At 38.1% G+C, this 25,176-nt stretch overlaps 1 protein-coding gene across 1 annotated transcript; it reads left to right on the top strand.

The window, feature by feature from the left end:
* shc2 (SHC (Src homology 2 domain containing) transforming protein 2) lies at positions 1-24,234 on the top strand. The gene is made up of 12 exons (XM_083558159.1): positions 1-1,078; positions 3,417-3,487; positions 4,356-4,416; positions 4,508-4,627; positions 4,939-4,992; positions 7,906-7,957; positions 8,257-8,383; positions 10,839-11,016; positions 16,010-16,103; positions 20,715-20,882; positions 21,095-21,384; positions 22,351-24,234. The coding sequence occupies exons 1-12, from the start codon at positions 362-364 to the stop codon at positions 22,477-22,479; spliced, it is 2,061 nt and encodes a 686-aa protein (XP_083414285.1). The 5' UTR covers positions 1-361; the 3' UTR covers positions 22,480-24,234.
* The last annotated feature ends 942 nt before the right edge of the window (positions 24,235-25,176 follow it).

Genomic DNA, 25,176 nt, shown 5'->3' with positions numbered 1-25,176 from the left:
ACGCAAGCAGGGTAGTAACTGAGACACACTAAGGGAGAGGGCTGGCCTTCTCAGAGAGAGAGAGACTGAGAGAGAGAGAGAGAGAGAGAGAGAGAGAGAGAGAGAGAGAGAGAGAGAGAGAGAGAGAGAGAGGGAGGGAGGGAGGGAGTGAGTGAGGAAAAGAGAGTGATAGCGTGTATGCATAGAAAAGGCTACAGCATTGCACCAACCCCAAAGGAGGCTCCCTTCACTGAGGATTTTGGAAGAATTGTCTTTCTCTTTCCTTACATCTATTCAATTTTCCTTCCTTTTTTTACCATTACCCACTGGCAGTGATACACCCTCGTCATTGCCCTCCCTGCATCAGGCTGTTTTTCCGGGCATGCTACTTAAGCCCAAGTATGGCCGCTTTCGCAACGACTCTGTGACCTCCTCAGACGACCTGATACAGAGCTTAGCCATGAGCGGGAAGGTGGTGGCCACAGCAGTGGCTCCTTCTTCAGTACCCAACTCCCCAGTGCCACCCTTGCAGCCCACTATCCTCGCCCCACCCTTAGTCCAGTCGTTGGCTGAGTCTCCTGGCCTGGATGGCGAGCAGGACCGTGCCACCACCTTCTGCATGCTCATCCCCAAGATGCCCCAGTGGAAGTTCTCCAACTCGCTGCTGAGCTGCAGCCCTTCTAGCAGTGCCAGTTCCAGCTCCAGTAAAGATTCCAGCAAGACCTCCATGGCGAAAGCATCCCCAGCCACCTCCAGTGTAACTGCAACCTCCAGTGGTCCTTTGACCAGCCTCGCTGCTGCACTTAACTCCTGCGACCCTGTCTGCATGGGTCCCTGTACCCTGCAGGCTGTAAGCAGACAAAGGGCCGTTGCAGGCTCAGCTAGTCCCAGTGGTTTTGGCGGTACAGAGAGAGCAGAGGGAAATCCAGGCAGTGCCGGGAGCTACCGCACAGGCGTACACCGCAGGACCAGGGTGGAGGGCATATGGCTTGGTGGAGAAGAGCTTAACCACAAAGCCAATTTCATCCATAAGCCCTCGCAGGGGTGGCTGCACCCAGACAACAAAATAAGCAGCACAGGGGCCTCCTATATTGCCAGGGTGAGTGTAATGAGTTTTTAAACTGTAAAAAGGTTTTGAATTTTTGCCATTGCTTTCTCCTTTTTAGAATTAGGATAACATCATTTTTATTCACATAAAAAAAAAAAAAAAAAAAAAAAAAAAAAAAAATATATATATATATATATATATATATATATATATATATATATATATATATATATATATATATATATATATATATATATATTTGTAAGTTTTTTAACCATTTAAAATACTACAGACAAATTATTAGTCAGTAAAAGACAGGCACTTTTAAGTTTGGCGTCATGAAAATGTAGATGGGAAATCAAAACAATGAGCTTTTTCTTGGTATACAATGCCTGTGTCTGAGATGTTCTGCAAGGAGCAGAATGTATAATTAAATTCACTGATGAAGACAATCCATCAGCAAAGCGACTGGGGAGGGGTAAATAAACAAAAAGCTTTTTTGAAACAGTTTCAAGAACCAGCCACAAGTAGGTTAATTCTAAATTGTGTATTATCTCCATTTAAAAGATACACCCCAACATTTTCCAAAGTTTTACAAAATAATGGAAACATTCGCTCCAGCGTCCGTGCTCCCTCTTGCTTCATGAAAGGTTACAAGAGTTGGCAGACTTATTGGCCTTAATTGCCCAATTCTGCTTACTGCCTCTTCCTTTAATTCTCTTACCTCGAGGAGAGACACACAGAGTCCAGTCTGAGCATGCATAATTGCATTACTCAGGCACATTTCTCTATTCAATTACTTTTAATCACAATAATCCGTATCACATGTTTTCCAGAAGGCCCAGAATATATTGGCATCACAGTATAACTATAGTGAGAGAACTACAGCAAAACATAGGAAGGAAAATGCTTTAAAACCGAAACATCTCTCTGTACCTGCATAACAGGTAAACCAGAGTATAAGATGTTAGCAATCTCAGGTTAGCAACCATTCCTGAAGGTATCTTGTTTTTGTTCTGCTTTCTGAAAGAAAGAAATGCATATTGTACTGAGCATCCTGGCAGCGTTACTCCAAACAAATAGTGAAAAGACTTTCCAGAATAGTGAAGGGAAAATAAATCTGCAATATGATGTTCAACATGCACGTTTGGGTGTGATGGGTAGGTGAATAAAGTTACTTTATAAAATAAAGTTGATCGATAAATTAGAAGATAGCAGGGAACAGTAATAAATATCTAGTATACTGCTATGATATTGGTATAAACATCACAACAAATTTTATACCTTTGAACAACAAGGTTCCAAACCTTATTATTAACTTATAAATATGCTTTTTGTCACATGTACTTTACAGCACAGTAAAATTCTTACTCCGTATATCACAGCAATGTTAGAAAAAGCTGGGGTTAGTCATAGTACAGCACCCCTGGAGCACAAATAGTTAAAGGCCTTGCTCAGGGGCCCAAGAGTGACAGCTTGGTGATACCTATCAGTATCCCAGAGCCTTAACCACTGAGCTACCACTTCCCCTAACACAGACTAGTACTAGCAAAGATTTTGCGTTTGATTTTATGCATCAGGTAGAGTTACTGTGTGATAAATTGTGGAAGATACCCTTGGAAATGAACCATAAATTCTTATCAAACACTAAACTTTTGAAAGAATAACCACACTTTATAAGAATAACCACAAATGCATTTAGGGGCCTTGTTAAAGGGCCCAGTAGGTCTGACTTGGCAGTTTTCTCTGGGAATTGAACGTTTAACCTTCTGAGCTAAAGCCCAACATCTTAAACTCTGAGCTACCAATTGTGGCGATATGAAGGAAAAATGTGTTTATATTATCCTCAAATGGTGTACAAATTATTATTTTATTTTTTTTTTAAGAAATAGTCAACATATAATTAGAGTTTTTTAGCATCTAAGATAAAACAATCTATGTTCAATAATTTTAGAGGATTGTGCGTGGAGTTTGGAATGAACCTTGTAGGAATGAACCTTGTGTCAAAATACTTAAATTAGCACAGAGTTACTAAATGTTATAGGAAATTAAAGCTGTAAGAGTTTTCTGTCCGCCCAGAATACAGGTTTACTGTAAGAGCAGTCTACAGCACACCCATTAGATTGTCACTGAAATGTTGAGTGTACAAAGCTATATTTTTCTCTTTCAAGGTGCTAAGTTGGGGGCGTGAGTGAAAATCTGGATGCGTACTTCTATTATAAGTGCAAACCTAGCAGCATTACATTGTTTGTGAAAGAGTGAGGGTGTGTCAGCTGGCTTTATACCGGTTATTTTGTGCAAAATCTATGATTAGTCTTTTCCTTTTTGTGTTCAGCATCAGTGGTGATAACAAAACCAAAAATTCTTTCCTGTCTTTATATCGTGACAGTATTTAGGCTGCATTGAGGTGCTTAAATCAATGCGTTCACTGGACTTCACCACAAGAACCCAGGTGACAAGGTAAGCCGCTCGAGTTGCTCTTGAAATGGTATTAATGATTTGTGGTTTATATCATTATACTGAATTAAAATGAGTTATTTGTTGCAAGATCTATGTTCATTTCACTGTAGCACGTAAGATTTCGCTGCTCACATCACTGGTTTTCCTGAGGGAATGGTGCAGTTCTCTCTCTGCTCCGGACTATTGATCAGCAGTAACCTAATCCCCAAAGCCCACACTGGCCTAAAGTGCTGCCAGAGACGAGCAAATGCAGAGAGACATGTATTATTGATGCTGCAGCTTAATGACTGGAGAGCTGCAGTGAGTCGGACCATGAAGAGCATTGAAAACAAAGGAGGCCGGGGTGGATCTGAGTTTTCGGATGATGCATGTTTTTGCGAGTAATATAGCACTAAAGGAGTGGTATAAAGTGGTGCACTAAAATGGAGAGATGTTGTCTCTGATTGGTCGAATTTTATAGACTGATATTGAGAATACACTCAACAAATAGCTCATGCTTTCCTGATACTAACCTGCAAAACTCACTGGATCATCAGAACAATATATAGTTACCAAATGTCTTCCGATATTAGATAAAAAAATAACGATATAACTAGATTATGCTTTTATTGCTAAAACACTGATTACACTGGATAATGATGATTATCTCTTGTGTGTATCTCTGCGTAGTGATCATCTTACTGAAACCCTCAAATTATGTGGATGCACTGGATCTGTTCGAGGGAAATTATTTTAGTATTGATTACCATAGACTATGGACTCTGCAAAAAAACAAAGATATTCTGTAACTGAAATATTATTAAATCCTATATTAAATATATGTGTTTGTTAAAAATATAATCTAAAAATAAAAAACATGTGTCTTCAGGGAGGCTATCAACAGGCTTTGTGAAATTGTTCCAGGAGGGAAAAGTGTGTGGAAGAAGAAGGTGAGAACTAAAGAGCATTTAAATGCTACTGTAAAGTGAAAAATGTACATTAAAGATGATTATTATAAATGATTCTGCTTGTGTTTCGCAGGCTGTCAACAAGTCCCTTCATTCTGTAATGGGGAAGAGTAACCTGCATTTTGCTGGCATGCGTATTGCTGTAAACATCTCAGTGGAGGGGCTGAATTTGCTCGACCCCACCACACGGCAGGTTTGCATCTTCCACAACTTCTAATATCCTAAGTGTCACACAAGCACAGGCCAAACAAGATCCTTCAGTAAATAATGGAAAGCACAAGTCAATAGATCTGTCCAATCTTTTAAGGAAATCAGCTTTGGCCATTAATCTTTATATTGATTTAGAGGTTGCTTTGTCTGTGTCTGTGTCTGTCTCCCTCTCTCTTTCTCTTTCTCTTTCTCTTTTTCTCTCTCTCTCTCTCTCTCTCTCTCTCTCTCTCTCTCTCTCTCTCTCTCTCTCTCTCTCTCTCTCTCTCTCTCTTTCTTTCTCTCCCCCTTTCTCAGGTGATAGCACATCACCCAATGCAGTCAATTTCCTTTGCTTCTGGAGGAGACATGGTAAGGCTTCAAAATTCTCAGAGCTTCGTTCAGCAGACATCTTTAAAATCCTGCACACCAATTATTTTCTTCTTCTGAAAAAAACTTGTGTTTAGCATATTGTTCATATTTTGAACAATATGCAATTTATATTGCAAATTATGCAATATACCACAAATGCTGTCTAATCTAATATTATTAAGACTTTAAAGAAAAACAAAAATTTGTTTAGTTAGTGGTCCATCAGAAAACCATTTTAGATGGAATTCTTTGCCTTTCTTTCTACAACTACTATTCCATTGTTCACTCTTTATTGCCGACACAGACAAAAAAAAATGCACAATTCCAATGATTTGGACAATGTTTGAGACTTCTAGTTATATTATATAAAGAGTTACAGTCACCATGATCTGCTGTTTGCTAAGGTTTAATATGTCAACACAACAGTGTTTAGGATAAAATGGTCACTAAATAAGAATGAATGAACAGAGCTGTAAAGAGTTCCTGAAAATTATACTTGAGTAAAAGTATAGATACCTTACTGAAAAACTTACTCCATTGCAAGTTAAATTTCCATTAGGACTTCAGTAAAAGTCTTAAAGTATCTGATTTTAACTAATAGTTAAAGTACTTGACTGTTTGAGCAGAGGCTCAAAAATGCACCAGTCCTCAACACTATGACACATGTTAGTGAAAAGCCAGAAACATCTGATTTGTGAGGTTTTAGTTCCTGAAACACAAATCAAGTTAAACACATCAACACTGCATTAATCAAGATCAACACAACAGCTTCATTAAGCCAGATTGAAACAAACATTAAGTCAAAGTCAGTTAAAACAAAAAGACAAAATAGTAAAGTAGTAGTAGAAGTTAATCTTTCTAAAGGGACCTTCAATCAGCAAATAAAATTACAGTATCATGTCACAAAGAACCATTTGTATTCAATGGACAAATATACAATGGACAAATAATTATATTAGTAAAACCAAATATTCAGAGCTGAATAGGATTTAATGCACCTCTCAGTCTCAGTCTTAGAGGGGGGGCAATATTTTTTATTCAACTTCAACAAAAGCTGGTTCTCAAAGTTTTTGGAATTTATTCAAGCTCTTTTTGGACTCAAAATGAGGCCAACGGTCTTTAAAGCTTGATCACATGCAGCAGATGTGGGTAGAGGAGCATTGAGCCTTAATAATGCCTTCAACAGAGGTCCAAAATGTAATTGGTAGCGGTAAATGTGAATTAAAATATGGTGAGGTAAAACGTACATACAGTGCATCCAGAAAGTGTTCACAGCGATTCACTTTTTTCAACATTTTGTTATGTACAGCCTTATTCCAAAATGGATTAAATTCATTACTAAATTCTACAAACAAAACCCCATATTGACAACATAAAAGGAGTTACTTTAAAATCTTTTTATTAAAAATAAAAAAACGGAAGAAATCACATGTACATACGTTTTCACAGCCTTTGCTCAATACTTTGTTGAAACACCTTTGGCACTAATTACATCCTCAAGTCTTTTTGAGTTTGATGCTACAAGCTTGGCACACCTATTTTTGGGCATTTTCTCCCATTCTTCTTTGCAGAACCTCTCAAGCTTTATCAGGTTAAATAGGAGCATTTGTGCACAGACATTTTCAGATCTCCCCAGAGATGTTCAATCTGGTTCAAGTCTGGGCTCTGGCTGGGCCACTCAAGGACATTCACAGAGTCGTCCTGCAGCTGAGGACCATGCGTTGTTGCATTCATCTTTCCCTTAATCCTGACTAGTCTTCCAGTTTCTGCTTCTGAAAAACATCCCCACAGCATGATGCTGCCACCACCATGCTTCATTGTAGGGATGATATTGGCCAGATAAGCGGTTTCCTCCACACATGTCGCATGGCATTCAGGCCAAAAAGTTCAATCCTTATTTCTCAAGGTCTTGGAGTCTTTCAGATGCCTTTGAGCAAACTCCAGGTCAGCTGTCATGTGCCTTTTACTTTTCAACCATTCAGGCCTGATTGGTGGAGTGCTGCAGAGATGGTTGTTCTTCTGGAAGGTTCTCCTCTCTCCACAGAGAAATACTGGAGCTCCTTCAGAGTGACAATCCGGTCCTTGGTCACCTGCCTGACTAAGGCTCTTCTAGTACAATTGCTTAGTTTGAACAGGCGGCCCGCTCTGGGAAAAGTCCTCGTGGTTCCAAACTTCTTCTTTTTACAGATGATGAAGGCCACTGTGCTCATTGGGACCTTCAATGCTGCAAACATTTTTCTGTACACTTCCACAGATCTGTGCTTCGATACAATCTTGTCTCAGAGGTCTACAGACCATTTCTTTTAAATCATGGCTTGGTTTCTGCTCTGACACGCACTGTAACTGTAGGACCTCATATAGACAGGTGTGTGCCTTTCCAAATCATGTCCAATCAACTGAATTGACCACAGGTGGACTCAATCAAGTTGTAGAAACATCTTAAGGATTATCAGTAGAAACAGGGTGCACCTAAGCTAAATTTTGAGTGTTATGGCAAAGGCTGTGAATACTTATGTACATGATTTGTTTTGTTTTTTATTTGTAATAAATTTGCAAAGATTTCAAACGCACTTCTTTTACCATGTCATTATGGGGTATTGTTTGTAGAATTTTTTTGAAAAAATTATTGATTAAATCCATTTTGGAATAAGGCTGAAACATAAAATGTGGAAAAAGCTCTGTGAATATTTCTGTATGCACTGTATATTGAATCACGCATGTAGTTAAGTAAAAGTTGCTTATGTTTTTGCTACTAAGTAAAACTTAAAAGTAGCCAAAAAATACTTAAGTACAGTATTGAAGTACATTTACGCAAATCCTTTACACCACTGTGAATGAATAAACAAATAAATAAATGAATGAATGTTGATATTTTGTGTTACTGCATATGACAAAACTTATTTTATTCCTCAGGATACACCTGATTATGTTGCATATGTGGCCAAAGACCCTGTCAATCAACGAGGTTAGTTGTTAATCTCAGTGTTGCTACAGAAAATGTTTTTAATCATTGTATGTGCTTCTGTATAGCCAACTGCATTAATAATTATACCATGTTATAAGTCATATATGTGATACTTTGCATCTGTGCAGGACATTTTTTAAGGTGATGTAGCATGTGTGAGTTTGTGCTTGTGACCTGGGATCACTCAAAATGTTTCTCGTTATGCGATTATTTATGTTGAAAAATGCTTTTACTGATGTATCATGTCTACGAGACCAATTTTTTTCTAATTTAAACCTGCTTGGTCCTTGTTTTTGCAGCATGCCATATTCTGGAGTGCAGTGCCAACCTTGCACAGTGCATCATCAGTACAATCGGCCAAGCATTCGAGCTGCAGTTTAAACAATATCTGCACAGCCCACCCAAAGCCACATCCAGCATGGACAGGTAAATATCTACTTCTCTGAAATACTCAGTTTTTATTACTTTTAATCGTATTAAACCTCCACCTGTCACCATGTATTTTGCTTGCAGTTATTTTGTAGCCTATAAATTTCTTCTTTTCAGAGGATGTGCAAATTGTCACATTCATATAGTTTAGACCCCAGCTGAACATCTTTCTGCCAGCCAACACAAGTATCTACGAGGCCATACATTATATTATATATGACAAAAGTTGTTTTCTTATGATCTTGACATAACAAACATTGTTTCCTCGTGATTAGTTCTTAATTTTTCTGTGTATTCGGTATAAGAGCATGTTTTTACATAGATTCCAGGACTCGCTTTGTGTCTGTCAGTAAATGATAACTTACACAAAAGTGTCAGACATTTGAGAAGGAGGCTGTTATTCACAAGATGGGAGATTTCCTCGTGATAGAATTACGTCGTGAGAAAACAGGATTTTATGTTGAGATCACAAGAAAATTAAGTCGTTATCACAAGAAAGTAAAAAATATTGTAATGTGTGGCCTCCTATGACTTCCTTAGCTATCATTATTGAGTCAGCTAAAGCTGAATATATCAAATTATTCCAAAGAAGTTATAATTTTCTTTATTTAAGAATAAAAAAATTTAATCATTCCCATTCTTATGTATATCACGTCCAAGAACCATTTTACTTACAAAATATTCGGGAATAGTAATGAATTTAGCACACAAACATCATCTTTGGTGACTCATCTCTAAAAACACCTCCAATTTCTGCCATTGTCCTCTTTCAGGTAATGCACAAACACTACCTGCGGTGTCACTTCTTTGTCAAAACATGCAATAACATATTTCAGCTACAATAAACTCAGATGAGGACACGAAGCACTGCGGCAAATCATTGACAACAATTATGACACTTGTGAAATAATTTTCTTGTGCTAGAAGTAATTATTGCCTTTCAGCAGGAGAGAATAATAATCCAGTTTGCCTTGTGCTGACATGTAATGAGGTTCCTGCAAATATCTAATGAGGTTTAAGAAGACTTATGAACAAATATTGCCCACCACCATTTCTAGGTACATTTATAAAAGGGAAAATATAGCGTTAAAAAAGCCAAGTCTTAGAGGACAGAAGAAGCTGAAGTAATCAGGTTTTGCTGTAAAATATCACATCACTTAGCATCATTCCCTTCAGGAATGCAGGAAAGGTGGTTAATAAAAGTACTAGAGCTTATCGAGCTTAATGATAGATCTTATCATTATCAAAACCATTTTTTATACAGTGCATTCAGAAAGTATTCAGACCCCCTCACCTCTTTTCAATTTTGTTATTTTACAGCCTAAAACTATAATCGTTCAAACGATATTTTTCTCATTAATTTACACTCAATACACCATAATGATAAAGTAAAAACAGAATTCTAGAAATTTCTGTCAATTTTTTAAAGTTACAAAACTCTGAAATACCAAATTCATCAGTATTCATACCCTTTGCATCAACACTTGAAAATCATCTCAGGTGCCTCCCAGTTCTCTTGGTTATTGCTGAGATGTTTCTACGTGGTGATTGAAGTCTACTGGAAAAGTTGATTAATTGGAGATGATTTGGAAAGACACACACCTCTCTATAGAATGCTTCACAGCTGAAAATGCATTTCAGAGCAAAAACCAAGCCATGAGGTCAAGGAACTGCCTTCAGGACTCGGAGACAAGAAATGTTGCAAGGTACAGATCTGGGGAAGGCTACAAAAAAATTCCCAAAAGCACAGTGGTCTCCATAAGTGTGGCACAACCAGGAATCTTCCAAGGACTCAGCCATACTTCCAAGGCTCGGTTGTTGCAAAGGGTCTGAATACTTATGTACATGTAATATTTCAGGCTTTTTAATAAAAATAAAGATTACAGACATTTCTGGAATTTTGCTTTTAGTTCGTCATTATATTCTGAGTATATATATGTACCATGTATTTCTTTTAGGAACTGATTCATTTATAGAAGCAAGTCTATTTTTTCTAGGTTTCCATTGGACATTCAAAAAATTATTGTGATAATGAATATCCAATAGATGGAATCCAATGGATTTTTTTATTATGATTTGATATCCACAATTCTTTGAAAGAATAATTTTACACATATTAAATTATTAACACTTATCAAAAAAAAAAGTCCTGACAGAAAGTCCTTGGCTACAGAAGTCGTCCAACTGTTGGCCAAAATATATTTATTTTTACTTGAACAGGCCTTCAGAATTAAAGTTGAGTTTCTATAGTTGTTTCCTACTGCACCACGTTCCATGCTGCATCGTTTAATTTATTTCATATTTTCTTAAAGGGTGCAAATAATAATGGAGTTGACTATCTTACAGTTTTAACTATTGTATGTGCACACTATAAAGATATTATTGCCAAAAATTCTATGAAATATATTGCTGTAATTATGCATAAGTCTAACATTTTAATGGTTATTATTAGGAATGTAAGGACAGAGGAGTCGGCATGGGAGGACGATGGGATGTTTTTGGAGCATGATTACTACAACAGCATACCAGGAAAAGAACCTCCACTGGGAGGAGTCGTGGACTCGAGACTGAAAGCTCCAGCAACTTTGCTAGGCCACATCCACTCCCTGCCACAGGGCAAAGTGGCACAGGTAAACAGTTTGTTACTTAAGTTCCTACTCCCTTTCACAGCTACATATTTGCTCTGCAAAATATTTGCGCTGTTTTAAATGGCTAAACTAGGGGATGGTGGAGTAAATCTATTGTAACTGTAATAATGATATACAATCAATTTCCTGGTAGCTAATTCTTGAACTGCACTCAATTATGAAACTCAATATACAGTATTGCCAAGAAAAAATAATTCATCTACTGCTTATTCTAAGCTTTTAAGATATAGGAAACCAGTGGGAATCTTCCCACTTAACCCAAAGGAACTATGGTGGTCTTGAGCAAAGACTGTATACATGAATGGACATCGGTACCAGTGGTGAAGGCCCTCAATAGGCTTCTTTAAAATATTACAAATTATTTCATGCTAGTTAATGGAACATACACTTAATTTTACAGAAGAGTAAACTGTAATTTACAAGTTCAGATGACTTTAAAATCTCCCCCATATTTGTCTTTCCAATTAATGTGGTTTATAAGAAATTTTTGATATTTCCATTTAGAAAGGCCCTGATCAATGAAATGTTTCACTTTTGGACATGACAGTAAAGCCACATGTAGGCACATACTGTTCCCAGCACACCATTGACAGTTTTATTCTAAATCCAGCTGTAGCAGACCTTCTAACAGACCCTGAGTTCTTCGTAGTTTTTTGGTCATATAAAAGCCATATCATTGTAGACAAATCCAACCAAAAAAAAAATAGCTAGATCACTGATCTAAATCAGTGACAGCTTTAAGGTAATAAGGTAAAATGATCACCCTATCATTTAACATATTCAGTATTATAACGCTGAATGTACCACTATTAGTATTCTACAAGCCATCAAAAATGACACTTCAGGTAATGACTCTTGAAGGCTTGAAGCAGGGATGTTCCTGGCCAGCATGGATGGGTGAGAACTGTAAACATTTTCAAATTGGTCTATGGCCTTTATGGACTCTGATCCTTTTTTTTTCCTTTAAACAATTTCAGACAGATATTCATTTTTAAAGAAAAATAAGCACTCACACTGTGATCCTAGACTAGCACAATTGGAGTAAATGGCATCTTGTTGACTACTCATATATGTATTCACTGGTCATGAGCCTGAAGTTTCTTGCAAAGTTTAAATTATGATGATTCTACAGTTATCTATGGCTGGGAGACCAATAAAGGAAAATTGTTCATGCTTTCTAAGTGGGAAAGATGGTAACGATGGGTTACTTCATATAATCCTGGGTTCTTTGATAACAGAGTCAGGTGTTTCACTATGGGAATCGCTTTGGGTATGACCAACTACGGAAGCTCCTATGACACCATGTCTGTCTTGACAGACAGGTCGACCTGAGTAGTAAAGGTGTTGTGGAGCCTGGTATCAGGTCCCGTTCCTGTGCAAGGAAGGAAGTGTTGGTGAAACACCTCACTCTGTTATCTCTCTGTTACTACGTTAAGTAACCCATCGTTCTTTTTTTAACTTTGTTCTCTTTGTTCTATGTTTCACTATGGGAGATATAGACCACTCCCGGATGCACGTGATCCCCTTATACATAAATTACATAAGCTCTGACCTTCTGGCTCCTAGCACTGCATGTGGTAAGGATGACTCAGACAGATTTAGTCTATAAAATCGCACAAAAGTGTGTGGCGTAGCCCAACCAGCTACAGCACAAATATCCTGAACAGATACTCCCCTAAAGTAGGGCTCATGATGACACCATCCCCCTAGTAGAGTGGGCTTTTAGACCCTCAGGCACCTAAGAACCTCTGCATTCATATGCTAGAGATATAGCCTTAACAATCAAGTGGGACAGCCGCTGTCTTGACAACGGCTTCCCCTTGTGAGGAGCAGCCAAAGACACAAACAGCTGATCATTCTTCCTGAAGCCTGCTGTTCTCTTGACATATGTATAGAGAGCCCGCCCTGGACCTAAGGAATTCAAAAAGCCGAAAGCTCTGCAATCTAACATCTATAAGAAGAATCCACTACTTTAGGTACAAATGCTGGGTAAGGGGAAAAGGAAACTTTTGTGAGCCCTGGGGGAAACTGTAAACAGGATGGACTGACAGACAGGGCTTGCCGATCGCTCACAAGCTTAGCTGTCATCAGAGCTACAAGCAGCGCTGTTTTAAGAGAGAGAAATTTCAACCCTATGCCATTCAATAGCTTGAAAGGGTTTTGAGAAAGAGCCTCTAAAACCATAGACAGATCCCTCAGTGGAACCATCAGCCTGGACACCAGCCTCTTACGGCATGCTCCTTTCATAAAACGACTTATTAAAGAGTGCTGACCTGAAGCTTTGTTACCAAACCCGAATGCAAAAATAGCTGCTAAATATACTTTTAAAGTAGAAAAGGCTTTTCCTTTATCCAGCAAATCCTGGAGAAACCATAATATGTCTTCCACTGAACACTGGAAAGGGACAATGTGACTTCGGCCACACCACTCTTCAAAGACTCGCCATTTATTGTTATAAAGTGTGTGAGTGGATGAGGCTCTGTCACTCTGAATAGTGTGTATAACCTATGGGTGTAATCCTGCCGCACTCAAGTTCCACCTCTTACAGGCCAGGCCCAGAGAGCTATCCTGTCTAGGTTTGGATGATAAATCTCCCCTCCCACCTGGTACAGGAGGCCCCTCCGTGGAGGGAGTGGCCATGGCTGCTCTGACAGCAGTTGTACTATCTTGGTGATCCAGGGCCTGGATGTCCAACGTAGAGCTGTCAGAACCAGAGACAAGCCCAGTTCCCTGACTCTAAGTAGAGTTGTAGAAATCAAGCTCAGTTGGGGGAATGCATATGGAAGGATGTTTGGCCATGGGTGGGCTAAAGCATCCACACCCAACAGTGCATCTTTTTCCTTCAGAGAGAAATACAGAAGACACTGAGCGGTGCTCGAACAGAGGGGGGGTGACTCTATCAAGTCCGCCGCGTTCGTGGTAGCTTGTGGTTGATGGTCAACAGCCATAGATTTTGCGGAGGCAACAGATCTTGTTGGTTAGCCACCACCACTCTCAGCCGTCTTTTAAAATTTTCACCGGCATTGACGCACAGTGAACGCATGCTTGTGGGGCCGTGAGCAACATTTTAGCGTGCTTCGGGCTCATGCACGCGATGCACATCGGGTGAGGGTCCCTGCCTGAGAAGGTTGCACCACGTGATGATGAACACGGGCGGGATGCAACCGGAATCCAATGACGGCTTGTTCGTTGAACAGTTTAGCGAAAATCAGCAGGAAACTGGATGTGCTAAGAAAGCTCGAAGTAGTCCCTTACAAGAAGAAAGCGGGAATGACGCCGTAAAGATGGGGCAGAGCCTAGGCTCAGGTCGACCTGTCTGTCAAGACAGATGTGGTGTCATAGGAGCTTTCGTAGTTGGTCACGTTCAAATCGATTCCCATAGTGAAACAACGAGCGAAGTTAGAAAAAAAACATAAATTTAAATAAGGGAAAAGATAGTATTGAAAAAGCCAAGTTTTAATCTAGAGGCAGAAGTAATTAAGTTTTGGGGTAAAATGCCACATTACTTAGCATCATTCCTTTCAGGAATGCAGGAAAGGTGGCTAATAAAAGTACTAGAGCCTCTCATCATTATGAAAACCATTTTAAATACAGTGCATTCGGAAAGTATTCAGACCCCTTCACTTTTTTCAAATTAAAGTTATTTTACAGCCTGATAATACAATCATTCAAATTGATATTTTTCTCATTAATCTACACTCAATACACCATAATGATAAAGTTAAAACAGAATTCTAGAAATTTCTTTCAGTCTTTTGAAGATTAAAAAAAACCCTGAAATAGCAAATGTTCATAAGTATTTATTTGCATCAACACTTAAAAATCATCTCAGGTGCCTCCCATTTCTCTTGGTCGTTGCTGACAAGTTACACCATGACTGAAGTCCACTGGAAAAGTTGGTTTATTGAACATTATTTGGAAAGACACACACCTCTCTATAGAAGGTTTTATAGCTGACAATGTATGTCAGAGCAAAAAACAAGCCATCAGGTCAAGAACCTGCCAGCAGAGCTCAGAGACAGGAATGTTGCAAGGTACAACAAAAAAAAGACAAAAAAAAAAATTCTGCTGCACTGAAGAGTCCCAAGAGCACAATGGCCTCCATAATTCTCAATTGGAAAAAGTGTGGCACAACCAGGAATCTTTCAAGGACTCGGTTGTTGCAAAGGGTCTGAATACTTATGTACAGTACATGTTATATTTCAGGCTTTTTAATAAAAAAAATTACAGACATTTCTAGAATTCTGATTTAAGTTTGTCATTATATACTGAGTGTATAGCACGTATTTCTTTTGGGAACTGATTCATGCATAAGAAAGCCTTATGCAAGCCTGTTTTTCTAGGGTTCAACTTAAAAAAAAAATGATTGTGATATAATAATTATCCGATAATGGATTTTGATATTGGATATGGATATGGATTTATGATTTGATCCCACAAGATTACTCACCATATAGGATATGCACAATCCTATAAAAGAATAACTCAAATTATCAATAATTATGCAAATTAAAAATACGAATGATCCGCTGTGGTGACCCCTAATGGGGAAGCCGAAAGAAAGTTAGTAAAGTCCTGACAGAATTGTATTTGAAATTTTTTTCTCCCCTGTCAGTCACAGTGACCCTAGCCAATGACTTGTGTGTGTGAGTTCATGTACATAGAAGAAAGGTTGATAAAGCTTACTGTATATCCAAGGGACTTATAGACGTTTATGCAGAAGATCATAAACAATGGATTGTTGGCTTCCTGTGTCTCAGAAAAAGCCCATGCTAGCTTTCACTCTTCCCAGTTGGTTGCTGTAGGATAAAGAGGAGCTAAGTGGGAGGTGGGAATTGGCAGGTGATCAAACTGAGGAGAAACTGATGAAACAGGACGCTTCTAATATTGCTTGGTCTGCTGCTTCTTACTTGGCATTTTACTGTATCCAGTTACAGTGTATCTATTCCATTTTCCACTCTTTGTACATTTGTAGCCTGGATCTGCAGCTAGGAGAGACATGCCTTCACTACCTGCAGCTCAGATGTGTTATGAAGTGCATTGGGACATGGAGAACTGCAGTAGCTCAAGTGAGATACCCTTCATTTAATTAGTGAAAGTAAAAACTGCACAATACAGGGTTATTCAAGAAGAATGAACCGATTTTATTACTCAATATTTTATTAAGGAAAAGTAATACAAAACTGCAGCCAAGTCACAAGTATTATACTCAAAATCAACTTATATAACGCCTATTTCAAATAGTCACTGACTCATTCCATGACGATGCTTGAGAATTGAAGCAGTGCGTCATGATATCAGTTCATTCTTTTTGAATAACCCTGTATTGTTCTGAATGTTTATGGCAGTGAATTTCATTTGCTAGTAAATTCTTTAGAATTTCTTCACATCAGTTAAAAATGATGGTACATTTAACACAACGTGTTACACAACGTGCAGAACATTTAAGTAATTCTCTGTCAATTTCGGCATTTGGTAGACACCCTTATTCACAGTAATGTACAGTTAACAGTCTCTGTTATACCACTAAGCTAATGAATTGAGAGATAAGGGCCTTCCCCAATGGTCCAGCTGTGGCAGCTTGGGATTTTAACCTATGACCTTCTGATCAGACATCAAACATCTTGTCCACTATTTTCTATTTGCAAAATATGCCATTTTTAATTTCCATAATCAGATATACACATGTATACATTTTCTTTTATCTATGCCCCTTTTTTAGAATTTTGACCCTTATTTACTGCAAGCTACTTGCATACATTTTTGCAAAGTTGACCACAGAGTAATGTTATGACAAAAAGTGCCGATTTATATTCAAGGCTTTGTCCCAAACCACATGGGGTTTTAATAAACAGTATTGACTATTTTCTTCAGTATTACAGATATTTAGTGTACTGTTTGTTCTGTTCTATATTGAGAACGGCAATGCTTTGAGACTGCACTGTATTGAGTCTGGAAAGACAACATGAGGTGCAATTGGGATCAAATTTTATTCTGTAAAATCCAGTGAGGGAAGGTTGTGTGTCCACACTTTCAGGAGGCAGTCATATAATGAAAAACTAGGAAAACTTAGGAAATTAAAAATGCACTTTGTGATTTACATGCATGCTTGTGTTACTTTTTTTGAATTCTTTACCTAATGATCCAACTGAGCATTGTGCTTTATTGTGCTTCCCAAAGCAATGCACATATGGTAATAGGGACTGCTGAATTAATACATACATTATAACTTGAATCTTCAACTGCTTTAACCAGAAAGAAATAATGGCTGCTCTAACACAAGAGAGTATATATAATATAATTAAGGGGGAGGGAGGGGCGTTGGGGGTGGTAGCTTAGTGGTTAAGATGTTGAACTTCTGATCAGAGTTCAAATCCTGCTGTCACTCCTGAGCCCTGGCTGCTGGTTTTAATTATTTTCCTTAGCTAAATCAAACCTCTACACAAGCCACTTGCTATTAAATGTCACAGTGTTTGAATGTGTACTGATTGTGCTTTTCAGTTCAAACTGGTATACATAGAATTTTGACTATGTACTTATAAATAGCATGTAAATGGGGTTTAAAACAATCCCATTTTTTTCTGAAATCCATTGAATAACCTGAAGTAGTACAAACGTAAGCAGGAAACAGAAGTGGGAAAAAAGTTTATGTCTGTGTTATGCAAAAAGGTATTTTCCAAAGTAATAGGTGAACAACTTACCGCTGTAGTATCAATGCTCATAAATTAAGACTAACATTTCCTTCAGGTGTCCCAACTTTTGCTGAATACTTACAAACCATCTGTCTGTATAAAAGCAGTGTTTGAATATTTGGACAGTATTGTACTGCAGGAGGTAGTATATTGCTCTCACAATGGCCATAAAAAAGCAGTTAACGAAGGAAGACAGACCGACCATTATAACCCCTAAAAGTGTAGGTCTTTTGTGTGGGTAAGCCGAAGTGTCATTCACTACAGTTTTCTACACCATCAAAAGGCAGGAAAGACAAGTGTTTCCTCACAAAAAAAAAAAAAATTGGATCCCTGACACACAGCAGATCTTCCATAATTTAGCAGGAACATACTATGTGAAAATATTCCATTCAATTCAATTAATTTTTATTTGTATAGCGCTTTTAACAATGAACATTGTCTCAAAGCAGCTTTACACAGATAATGCGGTGAATAAAAATGAATATGTTCTTTATGAGTAAGTTTGTCCCTGATGAGCGAGACGGTAGCGACTGTGGCAAGGAAAAACTCCCCGAGATGGCATAAGGAAGAAACCTTGAGAGGAACCAGACTCAAGAGGGAACCCATCCTCATCTGGGTTACACCGAATGTCCATTTGTGGCAGGTATACAATGTTGCGGGGTGCAGTGATGATGATCAAAATCGAACTGTATTCCTGAGTCAGTGTAGGAGACTGTTGACATCAACTACAGTCCAATCCATTCTCAAAGCTCCCGTTCTTACTCCGGAATTTCATGGAACCACCCAAGGCGTTCATGACAAACCTACCCCAGCTGCACAGAGTGGCCTCCAGTCAAAAAGAAAACTATCCAGAGGCAGGCCTGGACGAAGTGGGAAGATCCACGGAGGGGAGAGGGGCAGGAACAGTGGTCACTGGAGCCTTAGGAGCATCTTTAACTCGACCGAGAGAGAGAGAGAGAGAGAGAGTGAAAGAGAGAGAGAGAGAAAGAGAGAGAGAGAGAGAGAGAGAGAGAAAGAGAGAGAGAGAGAGAGAGAGAGAGAGAGAGAGAGAGAGAGAGAGAGAGAGAGAGAAAAGAGGGTGACAGGAAGAGAAGGATATGGATTATTAAGTGTACCTACTGTTGCATGAGAGTTAAAGTCACTGTGCAGTTTGGACTCCGGCAAGACTCGCTATGGCAGCATAACTAAAAGGGAGAACCAGAAGGCAACACAGACATGAGGGATCTCTGGGATAAGAGACGACCCACCACACCACCATCAACAAACCTGAGTGAACGCGTGAATGTGAGATTTGATTGGGAGCCAGTGTAGACTGATTAATACAGGGGTGATGTGGTCATATTTCCTAGATCTAGTGAGGACTCTTGCTGCTGCATTCTGAACTAACTGAAGCTTATTTATGCACCTACTCGCACACCCAGACAGTAAAGCGTTACAGTAGTCTAATCTAGAAGTAACAAAAGCATGAACTAGTTTTTCTGCATCCAGTAACGACATCATATTTCTAATTTTAGCAATATTTCTAAGGTGAAAGAAGGCGATTCTGGTAATATTATTCACGTGAGACTCAAAGGAAAGACTCGGGTCAATAATCACACCAAGGTCTTTGACAGCCATACACGCTGAAACAGAAACACCATCCAGAGATGCTACGTAATCGGAACGTTTGCTTCTAGCTGCATGTGGTCCTAGTAAAAGTACTTCCGTCTTATCTGAGTTTAGCAGAAGAAAGTTATCGAGCATCCACTGTCTAATGTCCTTTACACATTTTTTAACATTGTTAAGCTGATCTCTCTCATCTGGCTTTGCTGAAATATATAGCTGTGTGTCATCTGCATAGCAATGGAATCTAATACCATGTTTATGAATAATTTCTCCAAAATACTGTGTCAAAAGTGTACATATCAGGAGTCAAAGTGTAACCAGACCTGTGCAGCAAAGCCTGATTAAATATCTGATCAAACGGATGTTCAGGATTATCTGCTGATGCCAGTCAATATTAAAATTCCAAAAGCATAAAATAAAGGTAGCATTTCTCACCTCACCCATCCACTTATTTGTGAGACAGAGTTTGTGGATGGGTTTTGCATAAGTGAGACCATTTATGGAATGTGCTCACTTTTGTCTGGGGAGGCAATACCAGGCATCAATGTCTTTACTGATGAATCAGGTCAAGTTAATGGGCAGAGGCAGGGCACCTCAAATATAACATCATTCAATGGACAGAAAACTCTGCAGAGTGCATACACAAAGCATTTACTTCTGAGAGCTTTTCTGAGATGGGGGGTCTCAAGGCAAACCTCAAGAAATGTCCAGTTGGACAGGTGAAAGAATGAAATCTTGGCTTACCCTTGGACCATAAGCAGGTGCATGCCGATAGTAATAAGACAACAGCGACTGAGTCTTGACCAAGACCCAAGATGAAAAATGCAGTGAGGCTGTAGATAGGGTTGGTTGGCACTTCATGTACACATTAAAAAGGGAGCACAAGGTCCAATAAATAAAGTCATGTAAGAAGAATTTTCGGCCAGGTTAAAGTGGTTTAGCATGTGGGGACATTGTTTCTCTCCCTGTTGTTCTGCAGAAAGATATATGGAACAGAGGGCTGGAGATGTTTTGTCCCAGGTGCTTGAAGGAAAAGAGTGTGCAATGCTTTACATCAGCCTTTAGCTGGGTGACCCTGTTGTGGTATGTAGCATTGAGGGCATAGTTAAGACAGAGCTGTGGACATGCTGATTGAACCAAGAAGTAATATGTGAGGGCAAAAGGCTTGTACTAGTGATAAAAGCATTTTTAGTTCGTTGGTTTTCTTGTAATTGATTTATGTGTGATGAAAATTACACTGCAAGTTACCACCAGCCAGAGCTGTGTCTCCTATGTCTCCCTTCTACTGAGCTAGAAAACATATTTAATGACAATATCAAACTTTGTATATAAAGTAGACCGTTTTTACGCTGTGAACAACAATCTAATTTTTATCACTTCCAGGTGGGACATCTGATGGGTATTTGAGAGCAGATGGACATCCTACTACTGGCCAGGATTATGAAGAGCACCTGTATGTGAACACACTGAATATAAACAACACAAAACCGTCATCAGATGCAAGGGAACATCGCAGTCCTGAGAGTCCCAAAAAAGACATCTTTGACATGAGTATGTCAGGTTAAAGACCACAGTTTAATTAAATGTCAGTTATCTAACATAGGTTTACCTGATTAAGCATGTTTCTATTTAACTAGATATTTTGTGTCTTTAAATAATTAAAAGTGTACCAATGTACTAAATGAAAACCAATTTAAAAATGCAAAAAAATTCAGAATTGACTACATTACTTAAAAAATAATTGTAAGCCTCTTTGCTTCCAGGACCATTTGAAGATGCTCTGCGTCTGCATGAAGCTGGTAGCACTTGTTTGCTGGAGGACAAGTGGCCAAGTCCCCCACATCGCAGAGCCCCTGTAGCCCCTACTGAGGAGCAGCTCTGTCAAGAAGCCTGGTATCATGGGCGAATGAGCCGCCGTGATGCAGAGAAGCTTCTGCTCCATGATGGAGATTTCCTAGTGCGGGACAGTGCCACTAACCCAGGCCAATATGTACTGACAGGGATGCACTGTGGCCAGCCGAAACACTTGCTTCTGGTGGACCCAGAGGGGGTGGTAAGTAAGAGGGCGATGCATTTCACACCCAGGCCTTCAGTGGTGTCCTACCTGAACCAATCCACCTCTTAATACCATCATCATGACACCACAGGTTTAGAGACCTTAATATTATACAAAAATGCAGTCAATATCAATATCAAGCATCAATATTAACGTCCTTAAATGTCAGGGTTTTCTGTGTATATATTTTTTTCGCATCTTTGCAGTGCTTTATGGTGTGGATTTGAAATTGTGTGTTTTTGTGAAATTTTGGGAAAGAAAATGCAAACATATAAATGGCTCATAAACAAAACAACTGTTTTGAACAGTTTTGGCCGATCTTTCCTTTTCTTAAAAAGTCTGTCTCGTTAATATGATTGTAAGTGTATTTGCAACTGATTTGTTAAAGTAAAAGCTACAAGCAACGTAGATTTGAATCTGACAAGAGCCTGTACTGTTCATTTCTTATGACCTTATGGCAATACTTGATTTGACAGCTGAATTATGATAGAAACTGTAAGAAACACTATGAAACATAGAAAACACTATGAGAAAAAAAACAGTCTATTACAATCACAGACTTACGTTTAAATATATTTTTGTCCATTATTATTTATTTAATTCACAAAAATATATTTAAACGTAAGTCTGTGATTGTAATAGACTTTGGGCAACGGAAAAGGCAATGCTGACTCTGACGATCCGCCACTGGTGGGTTATAACTTTTTGGTCATGGGTTGGGGGCTATCTAATGTTGTCACATTGCAAAAAGTCAAATTTACAACCCTAATCTGGATAAATTTGTGTTTTTGAATGAACACACCAGTTCTCAAGCAAAATTATTTTGTATTTTATAGCTCATTGCGTTTAAAGAAGAGGTCAACTTGTACAGTTTTCCACAGACAAAGATTATTGTACACTAAAGTACCAAATATTTTTGATAGGAAAAGATTGAAATCATTTTGTTTCCTTCGTTATTGTCAGGTACGCACTAAGGACATGCTGTTTGAGAGCATCAGTCACCTGATCAACTATCACCTGAGCAACAAGCTGCCCATTGTAGCAGCTGAAAGTGAGCTTCATCTCCAGCAGATTGTGTATAGAAAGCAGTGACAACTAATCAAACATGTGTAAGTGTGCCGAGATGAAAAGACAACACGCTTGCACATGTCTGTCTTCACATAAGGAATAAGGATTGATACAATTCCACTGTATTGTATTCATAACAGACATTCCATCTTTTAATAAAACATGGTAAAGTAGGAAAATTGCCCCCAGGTTTAAATGAGGGTATGATTGAGTGTGTACATGGGTTCCTGTATTAGTCTGGCATCCCACCCAAGGCGTATTTCCACCTCATGACTTGTGTTCCCGGGATAGACTAAGGATCCACCGCAATCCTGACCAGGATATAAAAGTTACTGGAAGTGAGCAGTTGTAAAAAAGTATGAATCATAATATTAATATTAATATTATGTTAATATTCTCAGGTTCTAAATGAAGCTAGGCATCATTTTTGTGGAGCCAACCCCTTTGCCTTAAACACAGATTTCAACTTTTATTAGACATAATTCTACTGTATGAGAGAATGAAAAAAAAAAGTTCTATCAGCACATCACGCATAGCTGTCCGCAGATTTCAGAAGAACACGAATACTTTCAATGTGCTGGAAATAAAATATACCAAAAAGGCACAAGGTTTTTACTGTGGTAAAATGTTCAGTGTGTGTTGCAGTGGTCTCAGGATGCAGTGTTGCAGTGCTGTTTTTTTATGTTTATTTCTTGACAACAATTGGTCTCCTGAACCCATAGGCAGAATGTTATAGAAATCTTTTAAAAAGACTCAGATACCCATGGATGCATTCATATTTGTAGGTTACAGAATTAACTGTTTGCCTTCTTGAACATTTTGGTGTTTTTTAAAGGAGATTTTTATTTCTAATTGTGAGAAACAGTAAACTGTAGGTAAATTACCTACAGTGAACCAACAGTGAACCAACAGTTCACCAATCACCATTACGGTAACATAACCATAACAGTATTAAAGTCCTAATGGTCATAAATATTTCTCTTTTTCCATCTGGATAAAAACCAGAATTTACCTACAGTATACTGTTTTTCACAATTAGTTGTAATTTACAATAAGTACAATCATGAACGCAAGCTTTCAGTTGAATCTGATGGAACTTGGAGTGAGAATAAGATGAGATCTGTGACCAAATGAAGAACATTTTCTTTGCTCTGTATGATTGTCTAACAGGCTACTTCTGTAAAACGAACTTAAAATATACAAAACTGAAATAAATAATGGAAGACAAAATACACAAGTGTGCTTTTCCAGTCAGGGCAAAGCTGATAAATACAATCCAGATGCAGTGCCTAGTTTATTTCAGTGTTGCTGGTATGAGTATTATTTATTAAAGAATTCTCAATAGCAAAAGCTGGCCATTATGGACTCAGTGACAAGTCTGCCTAATTTTCTCTTACAGCTACAGCTCTTTTTGTTTCTTTTAAATTGGATATTATTTGTTTTATTACATGTATAAATGTATTTTGAAGGTGGCATTGTGAGACGTATGTCTAGTGAAAGGCATGTTGTATTTATTTTTTAAATTATTAAGATCATCCTTAAATGAGCATTGTAATAAAAAATATAACAAAACTATTTTGATTCAGTCTTTCTCCCCACTGGTACCACGCTTCTCTCCAGGTCTTTCTACCATAGGAAATATTATGGATTATAATTCTGGCAGAATAAGTCGCACAGCATGAGATTCAAATGTCAGTTTGTTGTGAATCATTTCAACAGCTCTCTAAGCATATTTATGTATCCTTTGAGGACACTTAAATAAAAAATATTTTTGTCTGACTTATTTGTCTCTGACTATTATTGATGAATGTATCATGAGTATCATTACTGGTGTTCAATAGAGCATTGCAGCAGCAGTATCTCAAGAAACTATGGCTTAGCTGCTATAACTCTGCTTCTTAAAAAAAAAGTGTATAACTGAATCAGCACTGTTGAATGTCTGTTTTACAAAGTCTAAATTTCATTAGTCAACTAAGATTCAATTCAAAGTATAGTAAAATAAGTTAATTAAGTAAATGCCATGAATTTAGTAAATCACATGATTAGTAAGTATCAAGATTTACAACGTACAATATCCGTGATGTGAAATTTTTTTACAGCTTGACTATTGAGTTTTAGAGCGATGCAGAGTCGAAGATTACAAAATACAACACATATACCTGAATTTAACAATTCAAGAACAAAAAGATATGTGATTCTGATGTGTATTTGACAAATCAGATCTGTGCTAAAGAGGAAAGAATGGCAGGGAAATGGTGTCAGGACATCTTTATAAAAGTGAAAAAGATGAAAAAATTACCTAGCTCTGTAACTAATATGAAAAACAGACATAAATGGCTGTCACAGCCTATGCCCAGTGATACTACAGAAAAAAAAAACCAATGCAAGCAGTAGTTACAAAAATATATAAGAAGCAAACCAATCTAGCAACAGACCCAATAAATCAAAAGTTCATAATAATTATAATCAAAAAACAATGATGGAGGCACAAAATGAAGTAAATAGAAGAAAGTTGTTAAATCCACTTTGGCAGCATCTTAAATGTAGCACACATAATGAGGTGCCCAGGGACAGAAAATAATTTCTGGATACTGGGACAGAGCACTCCAACAAACATAAATACTGAACCTACAAAGCACTGAGCAGGACATGCTGCTTTCTTGAATCTATTTAACAGATCAAAATATTTTAGCTGTAATTGATTTATGTACATGAAATATT

The sequence above is a fragment of the Silurus aristotelis genome (assembly GCF_946808225.1).
Source record: "Silurus aristotelis genome assembly, chromosome: 13".
Classification (NCBI taxonomy): domain Eukaryota; kingdom Metazoa; phylum Chordata; class Actinopteri; order Siluriformes; family Siluridae; genus Silurus; species Silurus aristotelis.
This window is presented reverse-complemented; position numbering and strand designations above follow the sequence as displayed.

Bases quoted from the DNA above. Each gene is read 5' to 3' on its own strand.
- shc2 (XM_083558159.1), top strand. From the start codon at position 362: ATGCTACTTAAGCCCAAGTATGGCCGCTTTCGCAACGACTCTGTGACC. The intron at 3,488-4,355 runs GTAAGCCGCTCG...ATGTGTCTTCAG, and splicing joins ACAAGAACCCAGGTGACAAG to GGAGGCTATCAACAGGCTTT. The intron at 7,958-8,256 runs GTTAGTTGTTAA...TTGTTTTTGCAG, and splicing joins AGACCCTGTCAATCAACGAG to CATGCCATATTCTGGAGTGC.